The sequence below is a fragment of the Ovis canadensis genome, chromosome 12, assembly GCF_042477335.2.
Source record: "Ovis canadensis isolate MfBH-ARS-UI-01 breed Bighorn chromosome 12, ARS-UI_OviCan_v2, whole genome shotgun sequence".
In the NCBI taxonomy this organism is placed as follows: domain Eukaryota; kingdom Metazoa; phylum Chordata; class Mammalia; order Artiodactyla; family Bovidae; genus Ovis; species Ovis canadensis.
The window spans coordinates 47,292,030-47,310,113 of record NC_091256.1 but is presented as its reverse complement, the minus strand read 5'-3'; the positions used below and the strand labels follow the sequence as shown (position 1 = coordinate 47,310,113).

The window sequence follows — 18,084 nt, the reverse complement described above, 5'->3', positions numbered from 1 at the left end:
AGAAATGAAATAGCCATCATGGTCAACAAAAGAGTCTGAAATGCAGTACTTGGATGCAATCTCAAAAATGACAGAATGATCTCTGTTCGTCTCCAAGGCAAACCATTCAATATCACAGTTATCCAAGCCTGTGCCCCAACCAATAATGCTGAAGAAGCTGAAGTTGAACAGTTTTATGAAGACCTACAAGACCTTTTAGAACTAACACCCAAAAAAGATGTCCTTTTCATTACAGGGGACAGGAATGCAAAAGTAGGAAGTCAGGAAACACCTGGAGTAACAGGCAAATTTGGCCTTCGAACGCGGAATGAAGCAGGGCAAAGACTAGTAGAGTTTTGCCAAGAAAATGCACTGGTCATAGCAAACACCCTCAAAGACTCTACACATGGACATCACCAGATGGTCAACACCGAAATCAGACTGATTATATTCTTTGCAGCCAAAGATGGAGAAGCTCTATACAGTCAACAAAAAGAAGACCAGGAGCTGACTGTGGCTCAGATCATGAACTCTTTATTACCAAATTCAGACTGAAATTGAAGAAACAAGGGAAAACCGCTAGACCATTCAGGTATGACCTAAATCAAATCCCTTATGATTATACAGTGGAAGTGAGAAATAGATTTAAGGGACTAGATCTGACAGATAGAGTGCCTGATGAACTATGGAATGAGGTTTGTGACACTATACAGGAGACAGGGATCAAGACCATCCCCATGGAAAAGAAATGCAAAAAAGCAACATGGCTGTCTGGGGAGGCCTTACAAATAGCTGTGAAGAGAAGAGGCAAAAAGCAAAGGAGAAAAGGAAAGATATAAGCATCTGAATGCAGAGTTCCAAAGAATAGCAAAGAGAGAAAAGAAAGCCTTCTTCAGCAATCAATGCAAAGAAATAGAGGAAAACAACAGAATGGGAAAGACTAGAGATCTCTTCAAGAAAATTAGAGATAGCAAGGGAACATTTCATGCAAAGATGGGCTCGATAAAGGACAGAAATGGTCTGGACCTAACAGAAGCAGAAGATATTAAGAAGAGGTGGCAAGAATACGCAGAAGAACTGTACAAAAAAGATCTTCACGACCCAGATAGTCAAGATGATGTGATCATTAATCTAGAACCAGACATCTTGGAATGTGAAGTCAAGTGGGCCTTAGAAAGGATCACTACAAACAAAGCTAGTGGAGGTGATGGAATTCCATTTGAGCTATTTCAAAGCCTGAAAGATGATGCTGTGAAAGTACTGCACTCAATATGCCAGCAAATTTGGAAAACTCAGCAGTGGCCACAGGACTGGAAGAGGGCAGTTTTCATTCCAATCCCAAAGAAAAGCAATGCCAAAGAATGCTCAAACTACCACACAATTGCATTCATCTCACACGCTAGTAGAGTAATGCTCAAAATTCTCCAAGCCAGGCTTCAGCAATACATAAACCGTGAACTCCCTGACGTTCAAGCTGGTTTTAGAAAAGGCAGAGGAACCAGAGGTCAAATTGCCAACATCCGTTGGATCATGGAAAAAGCAAGAGAGTTCCAGAAAACATCTATTTCTGCTTTATTGACTATGCCAAAGCCTTTGACTCTGTGGATCACAAGAAACTGTGGAAAATTCTGAAAGAGATGGGAATACCAGACCACCTGACCTGCCTCTTGAGAAATCTGTATGCAGGTCAGGAAGCAACAGTTAGAACTGGACATGGAACAACAGACTGGTTCCAAATAGGAGAAGGAGTATGTCAAGGCTGTATATTGTCACCCAGCTTATTTAACTTCTATGCAGAGTACCTGATGAGAAATGCTGGACTGGAAGAAACACAAGCTGGAATCAAGATTGCTGGGAGAAATATCAATAACCTCAGATATGCACATGGCACCACCCTTATGACAGAAAGTGAAGAGGAACTAAAATGCCTCTTGATGAAAGTGAAAGAGGAGAGTGAAAAAGTTGGCCTAAAGCTCAACATTCAGAAAACGAAGATCACGGCATCTGGTCCCATCACTTCATGGGAAATAGATGGGGAAACAGTGGAAACAGTGTCAGACTTTATTTTTTGGGGCTCCAGAATCACTGCAGATGGTGACTGCAGCCATGAAATGAAAAGACGCTTACTCCTTGGAAGAAAAGTTATGACCAACCTAGATAGCATATTCAAAAGCAGACAAATTACTTTGCCAACTAAGGTCCGTCTAGCCAAGGCTATGGTTTTTCCTGTGGCCATGTATGGATGTGAGAGTTGGACTGTGAAGAAGGCTGAGTGCCAAAGAATTGATGCTTTTGAACTGTGGTGTTGGAGAAGACTCTTGAGAGTCCCTTGGACTGCAAGATCCAACCAGTCCATTCTGAAGGAGATCAACCCTGGGATTTCTTTGGAAGGAATGATGCTAAAGCTGAAGCTCCAGTACTCTGGCCACCTCATGAGAAGAGTTGACTCATTGGAAAAGACTCTGATGCTGGGAGGGATTGAGGGCAGGAGGAGAAGGGGACGACAGAGGATGAGATGGCCTGATGGCATCACGGACTCGATAGACTTGAGTCTGAGTGAACTCCAGGAGATGGTGATGAACAGGGAGGCCTGACGTGCTGCGATTCATGGGGTCGCAAAGAGTCGGACACGACTGAGCGACTGAACTGAACTGAACTGAACTGAACTGATGGAAAGCTAAGATCCTATTGTGGTTGTTTAGTTGTTAAGTCCTACCTGATGGACTGTAGTCCATCAGGCTCCTCTGTCCATGGGATTTCCCAGGCAGGAATACTGGAGTGGGTTGCCATTCCCTTCTCCAGGGTATCTTCCCGACCAATGAAAATCTAAGTGTACAAAACATCCATGTTATATCATCCAAAGGTTGGAAATACTAAATTCAATATCCAAAAAGAAGACACTCTGCTTCCAGTGAAATGACAGGGCTATAAAAAATCGAGGTACCTGTTAACAGCCACCATTTACCTAGTGCCGTGAGGTTTGTGACTCTAAAGTACTAGTCATTTGACATATATGTAGTATCTTTTTTAATCCTTAATCCCCATTTTATAGATGAGAAAACTGAGGCTCAGTGAGGTTAAGTACTGTGTGGAATGGGGGGATTGTGTCCAGTTCCGCAGCCCCTGCTTGTCCTTTTCAGGTCAGTTTTATTGGGAATTTATGCGTCATGGCTTGCGATCTCAGGCGCTGTTCTCACATTTAGGTTACGCAACATGAAACTGCCAACAGGTAACCATTTTTTGACCCACTAAAATAGCAAATTAATATGTTTCAACATAAAATCTCAGCAGCCCTTGCCTTCCAGGCTGAGGAGGCACTTCTGTTTCGATATCACAGAGCAGTATGACTTTGTAAGGAATATTATAACCACTAATGGCCACAACTGGTCAGGGCAAGAAACTGTATGTTATCTATTTTTTTCCTACATTTTCCTCCTGTTTAAAGGTTTATTCCTTGCCCTGAGACTTTTGTGTTTAACCCCCACAGCTTGTCCAGTATTATACACAAACAGACGCAAATGTTCTGTACAATTGCCACTGCTTAATTTGACCACGTTCACACATGTTATTTAGAAGAGATCTGATGACAAGGTATTCCAGTGTGAAAAGGGCAGTCAAACCTCAGTCTGGCCAGGTTTGTCTTCATAACTCAAGTTCAGTTAATAACAGCATTAATAAATCTTTACATCTTTAAATAACAGACCACCTCTTTCACACTCAAAAGGTTCATCTGACTTAAACATACACTTTCCCCCCTTTAACGGTCATGAAAACAGAGGCTTAAAGATATTAATTTGAAGTCAAAAATTTTGCCAGTGTTTCTATACAGTCCTTCAGTCTGTGGCCTGAAGAAATAGTTATTGCCTACCAAAAATATAAATCCTTAAGATGTGTTAAAGAGTTCGGGAGGGTCCCTCGGAGCACTCAGGGAGAGACCACAGGCTGCACTTCTCTATTCTCGGTATCGAGTGCTCTGCCGACCTGGCCACCCTGCTCAAAGGCCACCATCACTTTCAAATGAATGTTATGTCCCTTGAAAAGGCGAGGTTTGTAAAAGGAAGCTTGGCCTAGCCTCTACTGGCAAGCTGATGGGTGAGGAAAAGGAGAGACAGCGAAATGACAAAGAACTGGGGGGGGGGGGGGTCGGGGGGAGGGGGTGGAAGGGGGTGGGATGGAGGGCTGAGGAGGAGGACTCCTGTGACTCAGACCAAAGGACAGGAATGCATATTTCCAAGATGAGCCACCGGCATTCCTTTGGAGAAGTGACTGTTTGTCAGGTCAGTCCAACTGCTGTGAGGACACTAAATATAGGTACTCAGAACATGTCTTTTAGGAAGGGGCTGGAAGGAAGGGGAGGGAGGGAAATGCAAGGTCATTTGTAAGCCCTTACTTCAAAGGGCTGGTTCTTTGACTATTTCTTTTTGAAAGTGAAACTTCCCTTTCTGCAGAAAACATGAAGAATACTTTTAATTTTATTACGGATTGACTCCACAAAGGTTAAATACTCAAGGGCCAGTTTTTAAACTGGAAATTTTCTTTAGGAAATTAAAGAAAATGCTTGACTTTGGGGTCACCTTGAGTCTAAGAATTGTTAGAAAATGGCATCATGATTGAAAATTAGCTTTTAAATGGCAAAAAAAAAAAGAAAGAAAGAAAGTCTACAAAGATTTAGAATTACGACTGCTAATGCCACCATAAAAGCTGAAGCAGACATGAACGTGAAAAAACACGCCATGCTTTACTGTCACAAAAGCCAGTGTCCAACATGTTTATTTAAGATCCTACGTTTCTCTGTACAAACCAGAATTCTTGCCTCAACCTTTCCACATACCCACCTCTTTGAGGAAACAGTTGTCACAAACTATGAATTATTTAGCAGGTTTAAGTCATTTTATATACTTATATATTCTCTTTCTGTCACTTCCAAAATCCCCTAGATCTAAATTTATCTGGAAATATTTAGGATTTTTCTGACAGTAGAGGACTGTTTGACTTGGGGCTAACAAGGAGTGTCTTCCACCTCCATATTCTGAAGACTTTCTTCCGAGAGTCCTTCTCAGGCCTAAGGAGGAGGTGGACATGACCAGCTTGTGACTGGCAGCCACACTTGATCAAGGCCGCTCAGCCCCATGAAGACAGCCTCGAGACTGTCACCTCAATACAGCTGTTCGTAAACCGTTGCCCGGGGAAAGTGGAGACGGGACACGTCACCGCCACCCCTGGTGGCAGCCTCAAGGTCATTGACCATGTGAGAACCCGGAAGTTATGCAACATTTCCTCTCCCGAGGTCCTCCTGACAATGACTCTTAGACTAGCCAGACAGTGCAGTCACTAACAGAATAATCGAGTGTGCCGGCTCTGCGGCCTCGTCCTTGTGTCAGTCAGCCAAAAGGGCAGCGGGACTCCCCGGGGCTCAGTGACCACTGAGGACACACATGCCTCACACAGGGCACACAGGGCAGGTCACTCTGCAGCGACTGCATCCACATCACAGCAGGGCACTCGTGTGGAGCCTGCATTTCTCTGTGATAAGCTCTTTGTGGCCTCAAGTTTTCAGAGCTAAAGGAGACAGCTACTTAACCTGCAGAGGGGGCCCAGAAAGCCAGTAAATAAGATGCCTATTAAACAAACGGACATAAATAGAGGAGTGAAGAGAGTGTGCCTTGTTGAAGGTCAAGCTGCCCGTCAAGAACAGGTGAAAGAATGGACTCCTGAAGTCAGGGCTCCCCTCCCTGGGAGTTGGTGGCCGTTTCAGAGCTTCTCATCATCCTTACAAATAAGTTAACCTTTAAAAACGAGAGCCAAAGTGGTTTTTTAAAGGATTTATCTGAGTCATAGTCCCCTCAAGCAACTGAAAATAAGTGTGTGAGCTGGAAAGGCCCCATAACGAGCCCACTAACCAACCCCTTGGGTGTGAGGGACGATGAGAGCAAGGCTCCAGTCAGGAGTCACAGGGTCAGGAGTCACAGAGCAGGTGAGCACCAGGCTGCATAAAGGACCAGGGCTCTTTTCCCTCCCAGCAGAGCTGGGAAAGTAAGATGTCTGCAACCCCAGCAGCACTGCCTGCAATGCAGGGAGGAGCGCTGCCTGCAAGAGACACAGTCCCCATTTTTTCTTCCCAGGCTGGCTTTACAACCATGAGACAGACAAATGTTCAGAAGAATGTGCTCAGATAATACAACTATTATTGGTAGAAGTGTTATATCAGTTGAAAAAGTGACCCTCCTTTTACCTCCAGAAGAAAACTGAACATATTTACATTCATTTTACCTGGTGGGGCCACTCGGTCCTGATATGTGGGCTTAAATTCACTGATGGTGAGCAGCATCACTTGGATGGTTCCGATGAAGATGCCCGCCAGGCAGCCATAAAAAATTACGTAGAATAGAAGGATCTTAACTGCAAGGAGAACAAACAGAAATAAAAAAGGCTATGAAGCAGTCCTATGCTCAGAATACAGGGCGAACCTTGCCAGAGATGAATGGATTTCCTTCCTGGCTTCCCCTCTAAGCTGTGTCTTCAGAGTCTGCTTTCCCAATCTTGAGCAAGAGTCTGCACCTCACTCCCAGACTCCCAGACTGTGGGGCAAAAACAGGGGGACAGGGAGCCCTCCGTTATAATGTATCTGTGTTGCAGGGTGGTTAAGGATAGGATGAATATTCAACGAGAACCAAGATTCTTTAGGAAATAATTTTATTCTCTAAATTAAAAAAAAGAACTGTCAGGAAGATCATTAATAAAACCTGGGGCTGTGTTTGTGTGCTTATGCAATGCCTTTCAAATATGACAATATATTCCCTTAGAGAATGATGTTTCCTTTGCTTGCTTATCCCTTGACATTCCAACACTACAATCCAGGCCCTGATGCTTCTCCAAACATTCGAATGCCCGTGAATTTTTACCCTGAGAAAGAGTGATGAATGCTGAGCAAGCTGGTGAAGCTCTCCTGACCAAGTACACTGTCTTTCCTTTCAGGGGCACCAAACAAGGGGGGAGAAAAGAAAAAAGAAGGAACCGCTATAGTAAAATGGCAAGTAGAAATTTTTATTTCATCTTCTGACTGGACTCAGATTAAGGACTGATAAAACTGACTTTTCCTCCCATAGTTCACAGGATAACAGAATGGAAGCCAAAATAGCTGCAAAAGCAAAAAAATAAAAAATAAAAATAAAAAACAAAACCAAAAACCCAAAAAACAAACCTTGAAGCCCATGGACTGGAATGAGGGTATCAGTTACCAGTTTACAGGGATTATCTCCCAGATTAGCCGCATAGTAACAGGCTGTACTAGGCATCTCCGGGCAGCCCTGTGCCAGCCAAACACTCAATGCGAAGGCAGCGGTGGGAACGGGGTTATCAAGTCTGAAACATGACTGCACAAAGGGGCCTTAAGTTATTTCTCAAAACGCTCAGATCTCCTGCAGTAAACGCTGGGGTCCTTGGGAAAAAGCAATAGAACAAAAGTATTATTAAAGTGTGTGTGTATATGTGTGAAGGAGGTCAGGAGGGAGTGGGTTCACTGTGGCTGGAATTAGCCAGGTTTGCCTTCTGTGTATACTTCAAAGCTCAACTTTTCTATCAGTGATAAATAGTTCAGGGGAAATGATACTCTAGAGTTGTTAAAACAAGCAAAATCCACAGAAAACCATACGAAAAATGCTTCACCATAATCCTTTTTCTCCTCCATTTGGAAAAAAAAAAAAAGAAAAGAAGGAAATGGGCAAAGACCCATGCCAAGATAAGAAGAAATGAAAAGACTGTACAATCCAGAACTACAGCTGCCCAGCTCAATCCATGTCTCCCCGCAGGACAAGAGTTAAGTGCTGCATTCTGTATCCAGGCAGCAGTAGGCAAATGGCAAGGCTGTGACGTCAAGAGATCTGGAAAAATTTTCCAGTGAACGCTCCTAAGAGGTGCAGGAGCTGGTGTAACATGGTCAATAATGGTTCTCTGCTGCCCCCACCCTAGGCACTTACAGCCTAACCACGGAAACGTTTAACACTCATTTCTGGGGCTACAGATACCCGATTCTAATGACAGGAGGAGGTACAGAATTGAGGCCACAATTTGATTAAAATACAAGTATGACTGGGGAAAAACAACTCATTTTGTAAGCACACTGATTCAGTTTCAGGAGATACAGCCTCCCCTATCTGCCCAACACTGTACCCTCCGGGAACTGAGGGGTTCTCCACTTTTGTGCTGAGACGTTACTGAGCAGTCTCCCCCGTTGGTGCTGTGAGGTCACTTGCTTAGAGTGGGCAATGCAGGTGTGGTGGGGCGTAGGCCCTGGGTGCCGACATGCTGGCTCGAAAAGAAAAACCAGGTATATGGTACCGACCTGACAGAGTGGCGCAGAGGGTACATTTTAGACACTTTTTTTTTTCTTTTGAAGCAATAGGTCTTCCTCTAAAAATATATATAAGTAATATAGAATTATTTCAATTTGAAAAAAAGAGTACCCTTCAAAAGGTCATATGCAGAAGGGAAAATGGCATCTGGGCCCAGCAGTCAACATAAACTCCTACCAACGCCTGTATTAACTTAACAAAAAGGTAGACAGCACTGGGCGATTTGCGTGCTACGCTCTCTCCAGCAGGTGACAGGCAAGGCTCTCGCGTCCATCTTGGTGAAAATCTACCTACAAGCAGAACTGAACCAAGGGCAACCTGCCCTGGTCTCAAGGGCATCCGTGTTGGGCCCAGGACTAGGAAGGTGGCATTTTCTCCACAAAGACACAGCTGCTGCCGCCTCCTCTGTCTGTGAGAGGCTCTGTCATTTCTTATACGGCCAGAAAGGAAAACTGCAAAAGAAAAACTGAATTTCTTAGCCCAGCACCTCACCTGCATCTTGGAAAATGGAAGGAAAGATGAACCATAAGCATCAGTACTCATGTCTGCATTCATGAATCAGTGTATCGACACTCTGCTATATGTAGTATCAAGACACAAACATCAACACACACACTCTCTCTCTCATATGGAGGTGCTGTCAGATTACAGAACAAGTCGTTCCATACTGCCTTACCCTCTGAAACAAATATTATTCTGGAATTGGAATGAGGAAAAAAAGATATTTTATGAGAGGGAAAAACTCTAGAGGGCCGATTTTACAATATGCCTGGAGTCGATGACGCCCCAGCCCCTGACGAAGCTGAAGCTGCAGTCAGATCACTGTGGTAGGAACCTCCGGTGAATCTGGGAGAAGGGGGCCCATCCTGCAGCGTACCCCTCAGACTTCACTCAAGTTACCAAGAGTCACTAGGAGATGGCCCAGGCTGGGAGCTGTTCACTCCACAAACACCCTGAATTCTCCAGGCCTTCCCTTCCACGTTAAGAAAACACAGAGAGCTATCATTCTGCATGAGAAACTATGGCAGTAACCCCACTGAAGAATACAGTCTTTCCAAAATAAAATATAAAATACAAGCTGCAAGCCATCGCCTTAAAGACCTGCATTCAACATGCTCAGGATACCTATGCTTCAGCATAGGTATGGGATAAGACTTCACCTTGACTAACCTTGAAGTGTGATGCATTATTAACCCTTTACTTTTCAATCAAGAGAGACCCATTACAGGCTGCTTTTTTTTTTCCTCTACAAAAATCGTACGTTCCAGGTTCTTCCATTTCAAAATGTCAGCCAAGCGTTATTTCCCTGACTCATTCTCCTGCCGATGCTCACAGAGCCTTCCAATCAGAAGAATCACATCAGCACCTACCCAGGGCTTCCTCAGTGGTTGCAGTGGCGGTGCTAGTGGTGTCGGTGATGGTGATGATGATATTAGAGAAGGAGGGGCAGTGATGCAGGAGGGGGGAGTTCCCTCCCTCCTTCCCTCTCTTCCGCAGTCACGACTCATATTCAGATTTGCCTACAACTCTGCCCTTCAAAATGACCTTACCAAAAAAAAAAAGTCACCCTTTCCGTGTAGAGAGGTGGAAGGCAGGTAAGGTATCTAATTTGCAACGGAAAAAAAAAAATCTATCCAGTCAAGCAACAGGCTACTCAAAATCTTGTAAGATGACCTGTTTCTGCCTTTATGCGATTTATTTCTTACACCCAGGCACCGATTCTGCCTCTCTCTGTAGACCCTGAAAACAAACCGACTTTGCCATGTTTGCGGGCCAAGGCTCAGAAACGGAGTCCTGACACAGAGCTTCCAGGGCCGTTTCTGGGTTGTGATGACTCCAGGGTAGGTCATCGGTGGCGAGATTCTAGGTCTCGCTACGAAACACTGCAGTGTATGGATTCCGTCTCCGCCGCCCCCCACCCTCGCCTTCTGAAGTACATATTTAGACTAGAAGAAAGGTGCTATAATACACAAACTCTCCTGCATTCGATCCGATTTCCTTCCTGTGGTTCTCTCAGAGCCTCAAATTTCATTTTTAAGGACTTGGGACACGACTGTAAGGGAGAGACAGATCAACTCTCCCACCGCCGGACCGTTCCCAGGACGGAAGGGCTCCAATGATGCTCAGATAGACTACAACTGACCGAGACCGCCACAATCCACATAACGCTCTACCTAGCGAGCTCCCATCCCCGCCCGCGCCTATTCCGGGGACTCCGCATTCCGCACAGGGATGACAAGCCCGGGCCGGCGCAATCAGAGCAGCGCTCACCACCCGAACCCGCTGCGCCTTCGCCAGCGCGGAGCGCGCGGAGCGGTCCGCAGAGCCTGCGCAAGGGATGCGCCTACCCGGAAACACAAGGCGCTAGGGGGGCAAGAGCTGCGGACCCCGTACTTACACCAGCTGCCACCGGTCCTGCCCAAAAATTCCTTCTTCTCCGAGTTCCAGATAAATTTCTTCCAGCTGCCCTCCTCCTTGGCTTTTCCGCGGGCCATGGTGGCGGGTCAGCAGCTGCCGCAGGGACTGAAGATGGGTGACTGCGGCGTGCGCCCTCGCGTCCTCCCGGGCTGCCGCTCGGCGTTCCCGGCCTGGCTCTCCGCTGGCTGCACCCGCCGCTGGCGCTGCGGCTCTCTGAGTGCCAGACGCGCGGCGGAGAAGCAGAGTCAGGAGCGGCAGGAGGGGTAGGCGGCGGCGGCGGGGGCGGGGGCGGAGGGAGGAGGGAGGGACCGCGCACGCTGGGCGGCTCCGAGCCCCGCACCTATTGGTGGGCGCGCGGCCGCTCGCGGGCTCTCTTTGGTCCCCCACGCGCTCCTCTTGCCCTTGGGCGGGGGGCAGTTCGGGGCCCGCAGATGCCGCTCCCGCAGCCACCAGGGACGCGTGTCCGGCCCCCACCTCCTGTGACCTCTGCAGAAACAGGCAGGGACAGAAGAAAGTCAGAAGGAAGGACGGACAAACGACTGCCGTCTGCCACGAGTCGAGAAATTGGCTGGGGCGCACGCCCTACCTTTACTATATACCGCGAGGGGCGGGGCCTGCGGCCCGAAGGGGCGGGCGCGGGGCTGGCACAAAGGAACTGCGCGGCGGCGGCGCGAGGGGCGGGCTGGAGCCGGGGCGGGGACACGGCGCGCCCGCAAGCCCGCGCAGCCCCCTCCTCGATCCGGGCTGGGCACAGACCCCTCCTTTCCGTACTGAGCTGCTCTGCACCTGCGTCGCCCGGCGCCCGGCAGGCGCTCGGGGTCCCCGGCCTCCGTCCGCCGCCGGTCCCACCCCTCCTAGGCCCTGGCTGGGTGGGGGAAGGCCATTCCCGGACGCCTGAGAGTCGGGGACTCTTGCCCCGCTCCGCCCCGCCTCCCGGCTCCTGCACCTGCCGCCGGCTCCGCGCTCCCCGCCGCTGCGGTTGCAGTTCCGGCCCGTCCCTCTCCTTCCAGGCCAGTCCAGTCTGCCGCCCCGGCTCCTGACTGCCTCACTGTGCTCCTTGTGGGCGGCCTGAACCACCTCAAGCTGGACAATTGCCAAACCCACCCAGGGCGGCAGCCCAGATCCGGGGTTGGGAAGGGGTGAGGTGGTGTAGGAGGCCGACCGGTCAGCTCCCAGTGGGTCGTTCCCTCGGAAACCAGTCGTACTGCCTGGCTGGCGGCTCACACCGGTCTAGACCTGGGCGACAAAATCTGCAGGTGACCCAGCCACCCAGGACTCCCCTTGGCGCCGAATCGGTGCCTGGTACTGTCACGGACATGGTTTTATGCCCCCTTAGGGGGTCACAAAAAGACCACTTTGTTCTTCTATAAAATACCGAAGGCCTAAAAGGCTCAGGGAAGTCCAGTTCAAACGGCGAAAAGTTGCAAGGCAACCATTGGCACCTATTATTCCTTCCCCTCCTTTATCCCCCGTGCCTCACGTGAAAAGCCAGACTTCTTGGTTTCATCTCCTTCTGCTAAGCCCCTGAGCAGTTTCACATGTCCTTCTCAAGACAGTGACACAGCAGAAATCAGCAGGGGAGCCTCTGCAGTCAGGACAGAGAAGCCCCATCCCCAGGGGGCAACCTAGTCCATCTTGGGAAAGGAGCTTTCCCATCCCCATATTTAGAAAGCCATACAAGGGGGATGCTTGTCGGAGTCACCTTTTTGTCGCCAAGGTCAACCTGGTAAGTCTAAGGACAAGCTTGCATTGATGTAGTGCGAGCTCTTTCCCACGAATCCTTCCCAAGGCCCACCTACATGACCTGGGCAAACCTGAAAATTCCTGAAATGCAGAAGCAGCCATCCATCCACCCAGCCCCAGAGGGGCTGCTGCATGTAGGCTTGGGTCAAGGGCAACTTTGAGAACTGCTCTGCGGAGAAAGGAAGCTGCCCCCTGCTTTGCCCCTGCAGTGTTTGTATTGGAAAAGCCCCAAGCTGGTGGTAGAACTGCAGGAAGAAGCTGCCCTTGTGGGGATGATGCCCCGGTACCCTCCCAGCAGAAGTTAACTCGTGGCGGACTCGCCAGCAGGACAGGTCACTAGGAAGGGCATGCGTTTAGGGAGTACCTGCTATGAGCAAGACCAGGAAAAACCTGTGGGCAGAATCAGTGAAAGAGGATGAATGGAGGGAAAGATGGAATGGGAAGGGATGGGGGTTTGAGTGAGAGAGTGCGGCGCCCTCCTTTGTGCAAACTCCCTTTACCCACCCCTCCCTCCCTCACTCTACCTCTCTCTCTCTTCTCCAGTAGAGATATGTAGTACAACAAAGTATGCCGAGAAGGGCTCACATTGCCAGGTTTTTAATTAGAACCCTCATTTTCTCCTTAAAAAAGAGGTATTCTATCTTACTCTCTAGAGTTGTGGCAATTGCCAATTGGCCTGATCCTGTGTCCGGCAAGGATGAGCTTTTTCTGCTGGCCTTTAGGTACTTCTTCCCTGCTATCTTTAGGGGAAGATAAACTCCCCTCAAACTTTACCTCCCTAGCTTTGTTCATTCTTCTTCCCTTGCAGGTAAACTTTTGCCAGGTTCTGACAAGCTTTGAGGGTCATGCCTTCACGGCAGTTGCTGCTGCTGCTGCTAAGTCGCTGCAGTTGGGTCTGACTCTGTTCAGTTCAGTTCAGTTCAGTTGCTCAATCGTGTCCGACTCTTTGCGACCCCATGAATTGCAGCACGCCTGTGCGACCCCATAACGGCAGCCCACCAGGCTCCCCCATCCCTGGGATTCTCCAGGCAGTAACACTGGAGTGGGTTGCCATTTCCTGCTCCAATGCATGAAAGTGAAAAGTGAAAGTGAAGGCACTCAGTCGTGTCCGACTCTGTGCAACCCCATAGATGGCAGCCGACTAGGCTCCCCATCCATGGGGTTTTCCAGGCAAGAACATCTCATTCTAAATCAACCTCCCCCGGCTTATAGGAACCTCTGTGTTTCTACCCAAACCTGGTATTGCCACTGGAAAGCATGATCTCAGCTCGATGAGAATCAGATTCAAACTTCGCCTTCCATTCTAGACTGTCTAGAATTGTTTCACTCATCTAACTATGTTGGACTTCCCTGCTGGATCAGACCGAAAAGAATCTGCCCAAAATGCACGAGACATGGGTTCAATTCCTGGGTTGGGAAGATCCCCTGGAGAAGGAAATGGCAACCCACTCCAGTATTCTTTTCTGGAGAATTCCATGGACAGAGGAGCCTGGTGGGCTACAGTCCATGGGGTCACAAAGAGTCGCACACAACTGAGCAACTGACTGAACCATATCACCAGAAAGAGCAACCTGGTGAAGGGCAAGACAGACCTGCATTCACCCAGCTTCAGCTGTGTGGCCTTGAGCAAGTCCCTTGTTCTCTCCAGGGCCAGTTCTCTCAGTTGTAAAATTGGAGTGACACTGTTGCAAGGATTAAATGGGAGATGTGGGAAAGCCCTAAGTGCAGTTGCCTGGTACATAACAAGAGCTATTGAGCAACCAGCTTAATTATAATTAGCTGTTTCCATTTGACCTTGTCTAACCTTGAGGCTGCTGCTAGGACCTTCCCACTGTGACAGCCCCTCCTGCCAGGGTTCTGAGTTCCCTGAGAAGGTCACCCTGACTAATTCTCCACCCTCTAGGCCACCTTTCCCCTTGCTTTCCAGTGCTTCCTGCTCTGTGACCTCCTCTAAGTTGAGTAATGAATAACTCGAGCACACCATGTCCCTTTGGGCTGTGCTGGGCTGGGCTTGCGTACTGAGGCCCCTTCAGAGAAGGGTGCTGTGGCAGCAGGTTGAAAGCAGAGAGTGAGTGGTTCTCTAGAGGGAGGGGCGCTTCTGGCAGATGGAGCTTGTGGCTCTGGGTAGGGCTGGAAGAGGTGTGCACCATGGAAGCTGTTCAGTCCATGCCTAGGGAGGTCTGGTGTTTCTGTGCAGAAAGAAGGAGAACAGAATTCTTCCGCCCAGGTTAAAGGCTCAGGGCAAAAGGACACTGTTTTCATCTGTTTTTCTACACGTGCTAGGGAATTGGAATGGCTATGGAGGACTGTGGTTGGTTCTGCCCAAGACTGGAGCTCTGTGTGTAGAGGGGGTGAGGGGTGGTGGGGTGGAGAGAGGGGAAACCTAGAGCATGGATGGCAGCGAAGAGGGGAGGGAGGTTAGGGACCTCTGTCCAAGCAAGGAGGATGACGGATCTAACTCAGGAAACAAGGAGATGCAGATTGAAGCAGAATGTACCCTGCAGCAGAGAAGGGGCCCCAAGGTAAAAGGACAGGGCAGCCTTGTCTAGCAGCACGATGACCAGTCAGAAGCCCGGCTGGGACAAGAGGCGGAACAGGTTAACCCCAGGCTGCCAGCTACTTTGCTCAAGATCAGAGAGGCTCACATGAAGGTTTACCTACCCACAAAAGAGAAGGTGCAGCTTGGCAGGCAGCGTGAGCTGATCCAGATCTGAAAAACAGAACCGCCCCAAGCTGTCCGCTCTGAACCCCTTGGGCAAACACGCTGCGGTCCGCTCGCAGAGGACAGGGAAGGGCTGGGCTGCTGATCCCACGTTCACACACGTGCTCAGGGACAGCAAGGTTCTGTTCGGCCAGCCCCAGAGAGGAGGGGGTGAGGGGATGTGTTGCATGGTGGAGGGGGTGAGGGGATGTGTTGCATGGGGGAGGGGGTGAGGGGACGTGTTGCATGGGGGAGGGGGTGAGGGGACATGTTGCATGGGGGAGGGGGTGAGGGGACGTGTTGCATGGGGGAGGGGGTGAGGGGACGTGTTGCATGGGGGAGGGGGTGAGGGGACGTGTTGCATGGGGGAGGGGGTGAGGGGACGTGTTGCATGGGGGAGGGGGTGAGGGGACGTGTTGCATGGGGGAGGGGGTGAGGGGACGTGTTGCATGGGGGAGGGGGTGAGGGGACGTGTTGCATGGGGGAGGGGGTGAGGGGACGTGTTGCATGGGGGAGGGGGTGAGGGGACGTGTTGCATGGGGGAGGGGGTGAGGGGACGTGTTGCATGGGGGAGGGGGTGAGGGGACGTGTTGCATGGGGGAGGGGGTGAGGGGACGTGTTGCGTGGGGGAGGGGGTGAGGGGACGTGTTGCGTGGGGGAGGGGGTGAGGGGACGTGTTGCGTGGGGGAGGGGGTGAGGGGACGTGTTGCGTGGGGGAGGGGGTGAGGGGACGTGTTGCGTGGGGGAGGGGGTGAGGGGACGTGTTGCGTGGGGGAGGGGGTGAGGGGACGTGTTGCGTGGGGGAGGGGGTGAGGGGACGTGTTGCGTGGGGGAGGGGGTGAGGGGACGTGTTGCGTGGGGGAGGGGGTGAGGGGACGTGTTGCATGGGGGAGGGGGTGAGGGGACGTGTTGCATGGGGGAGGGGGTGAGGGGATGTGCTGCATGGGGGAGGGGGTGAGGGGATGTGTTGCATGGTGGCATCTTGGCAGCAGAAACTGTGTGCAGTGTGGAGGAAAATGGCTCAATGGCAGTGTCTGTTTGCAGTGGGAAGCAGACAGAATGCACCAGTCCGCAGTGGAGGCCAAGCACTGGGAGAGAGGAGGGCTGGGCAAGGTCTCCAGGCTGGTCATCGTGGTAGGAACATGGGCAGATGCCTGCCCAACATCTCACACAGTGTACCCGGCCCCACACTGTGCACCCTACCCATCCATCACAGTGGCTTGAAAGGTCCACAGTACATCATTTTGTGCCTCACCAGGGACCCTGCGTATTGGACAGAAAAACATTCTGTGGAAAGGTTCTGGTTTCTTCAAGAAGCCAGAGGCCCTGAATGGGGATATATAGAAATATCCCTCCATTCCTTTCATTTAAAGTCATTCTGACCCTTTGCTATTTCACTGGAATTGAATTCTTATCCTGGTTGAGGACATAATAAGAAAATAATGAAAAAAGAACTTTTTTTTTTTTTGGAAGGTCTATTTGGGAAAGTGGTATTCCTGTCATCAGTGGAAGAGACAAGTTACCTAAGTGTCCCCTTGGTCACCAGGCCCTGACAGGCAGACTTCCAAAAGTTACTTTCTGTGATGCTGTTTTGGGAAACAGTCCAGAAAGTGTGTGTGTGGTGTGAGGAGACATGCCTGCTTTCTTTCCACCGCCCCTGTCCTCTGCAGAGTTGCTGTTAGGTATGTGGAGGGTGGACGTGACCAGAGTAGAGAGAAGACACAGGGCACGTGGTTCTGTTTGTTTGCTCTGGCAGGACCACAGAGGTGTATAGCTTTTACAAATATTCCTGATGTGGTGGGCAGTAAGAAAAGAAGGTCCAGAGGCATGCACTGCCAGACTGCCCTTACAGCTCTCAGAGTTTACCCGTTGCTTTGTACTTCCCCAGTGTGGGGCAAGAGGTGGAACTTTGCCTTTACCTTGGAAAAATATCTGGTGCCAGTCAGTGCATCCTAGGCTTCAGAAACTAAAATTCCTTGCCTGTATTTTCCATCTACTTAAAAGGAGGCAAGTGGGCACTCCTCTGAGGCTCGGCTCAGTGAGGGGAGGTCCCACTGCATCATTCCCCCGTCAGTGTGTGCGTGCTCAGTCACTCAGACGTGTCTGACTCTTTGTGACCCCAGGGACTGTCGCCCGCCAGGCTCCTCGGTCCATGGGATTTCCCAGGCAAGAACGCTGGAGTGGGTTGCCATTTCTTCCTACAGGGCCTCTTCCCAACCAGAGATTGAACTGGCGTCTCTTATGTCTCCTGTATTGGCAGGTGGGATAGGCCTGGTCTTACTGGTCTCAGGGTCAGGTGTAGATGAGACAAGAATCTGGAGGTATATCACAATCCTTTCCTTGCTGGACCACTTACCTGAAGTCTTCCAGGGTTGAGAAGGTCCGCTTAATTTTCAGCTGCTCCTTAACTGAGGGCTTGAAAGCAATGGAGAATCACCGTGGATGAACTCACTGTGTCCAGTGCTTCTAGCAATAATGCCAGAAGTCCTTGAGTCCAAACTCCCATCTCCCGGAGACAAGGTCAGCTAGCCAGGGGCTGTGTCCTCCCTTCCTTGCAGGGGAGCATTCCACTGTTGGGAAACACTGAACTAAAACCTAGTTCCTGGTAACTTCTGCCAATCCTGGTTCTTTCTTGAAAGACAGGATTCAAGTCAGGTGCATGTCCAGTGTGTCAGTTCTACATACATACATGCCTTTCAAAGTGAAAAAAAAAAAATCCCCCATTTCTTCAGCACATGTGTGAGCTGGTTTCTGACCTCCTTGTTATGCTAACTCCTTTCTGTTGCACAGTTTCCCGCTTGTTGACATCCTTTTTAAAAAGAAGTACCCTGGTTCCAAGGAGTACAGAGTCTAGTGGTGATGATTTCAGATTGTGATCAGGACATAATTGGT

General features: G+C 49.7%; 1 protein-coding gene across 5 annotated transcripts in view; it reads right to left on the bottom strand.

Moving 5' to 3' along the window:
* Positions 1–17,772, bottom strand: part of ATP1B1 (ATPase Na+/K+ transporting subunit beta 1) — a 35,175-nt gene extending 17,403 nt beyond the window's left edge. Inside the window, exons 1-4 of one of the 5 annotated variants that reach the window (XM_069545595.1) lie at positions 17,549–17,772; positions 15,153–15,201; positions 10,729–11,234; positions 6,250–6,378 (exon numbers count right to left, since the gene is read on the bottom strand). In XM_069545595.1, coding sequence (XP_069401696.1) covers positions 6,250–6,378; positions 10,729–10,825 — 226 coding nt within the window. In that variant the 5' untranslated portion in view covers positions 10,826–11,234; positions 15,153–15,201; positions 17,549–17,772. The other 4 variants (XM_069545594.1, XM_069545591.1, XM_069545593.1 and 1 more) reach the window with 4 other exon arrangements.
* Positions 17,773–18,084: the final 312 nt, after the last annotated feature.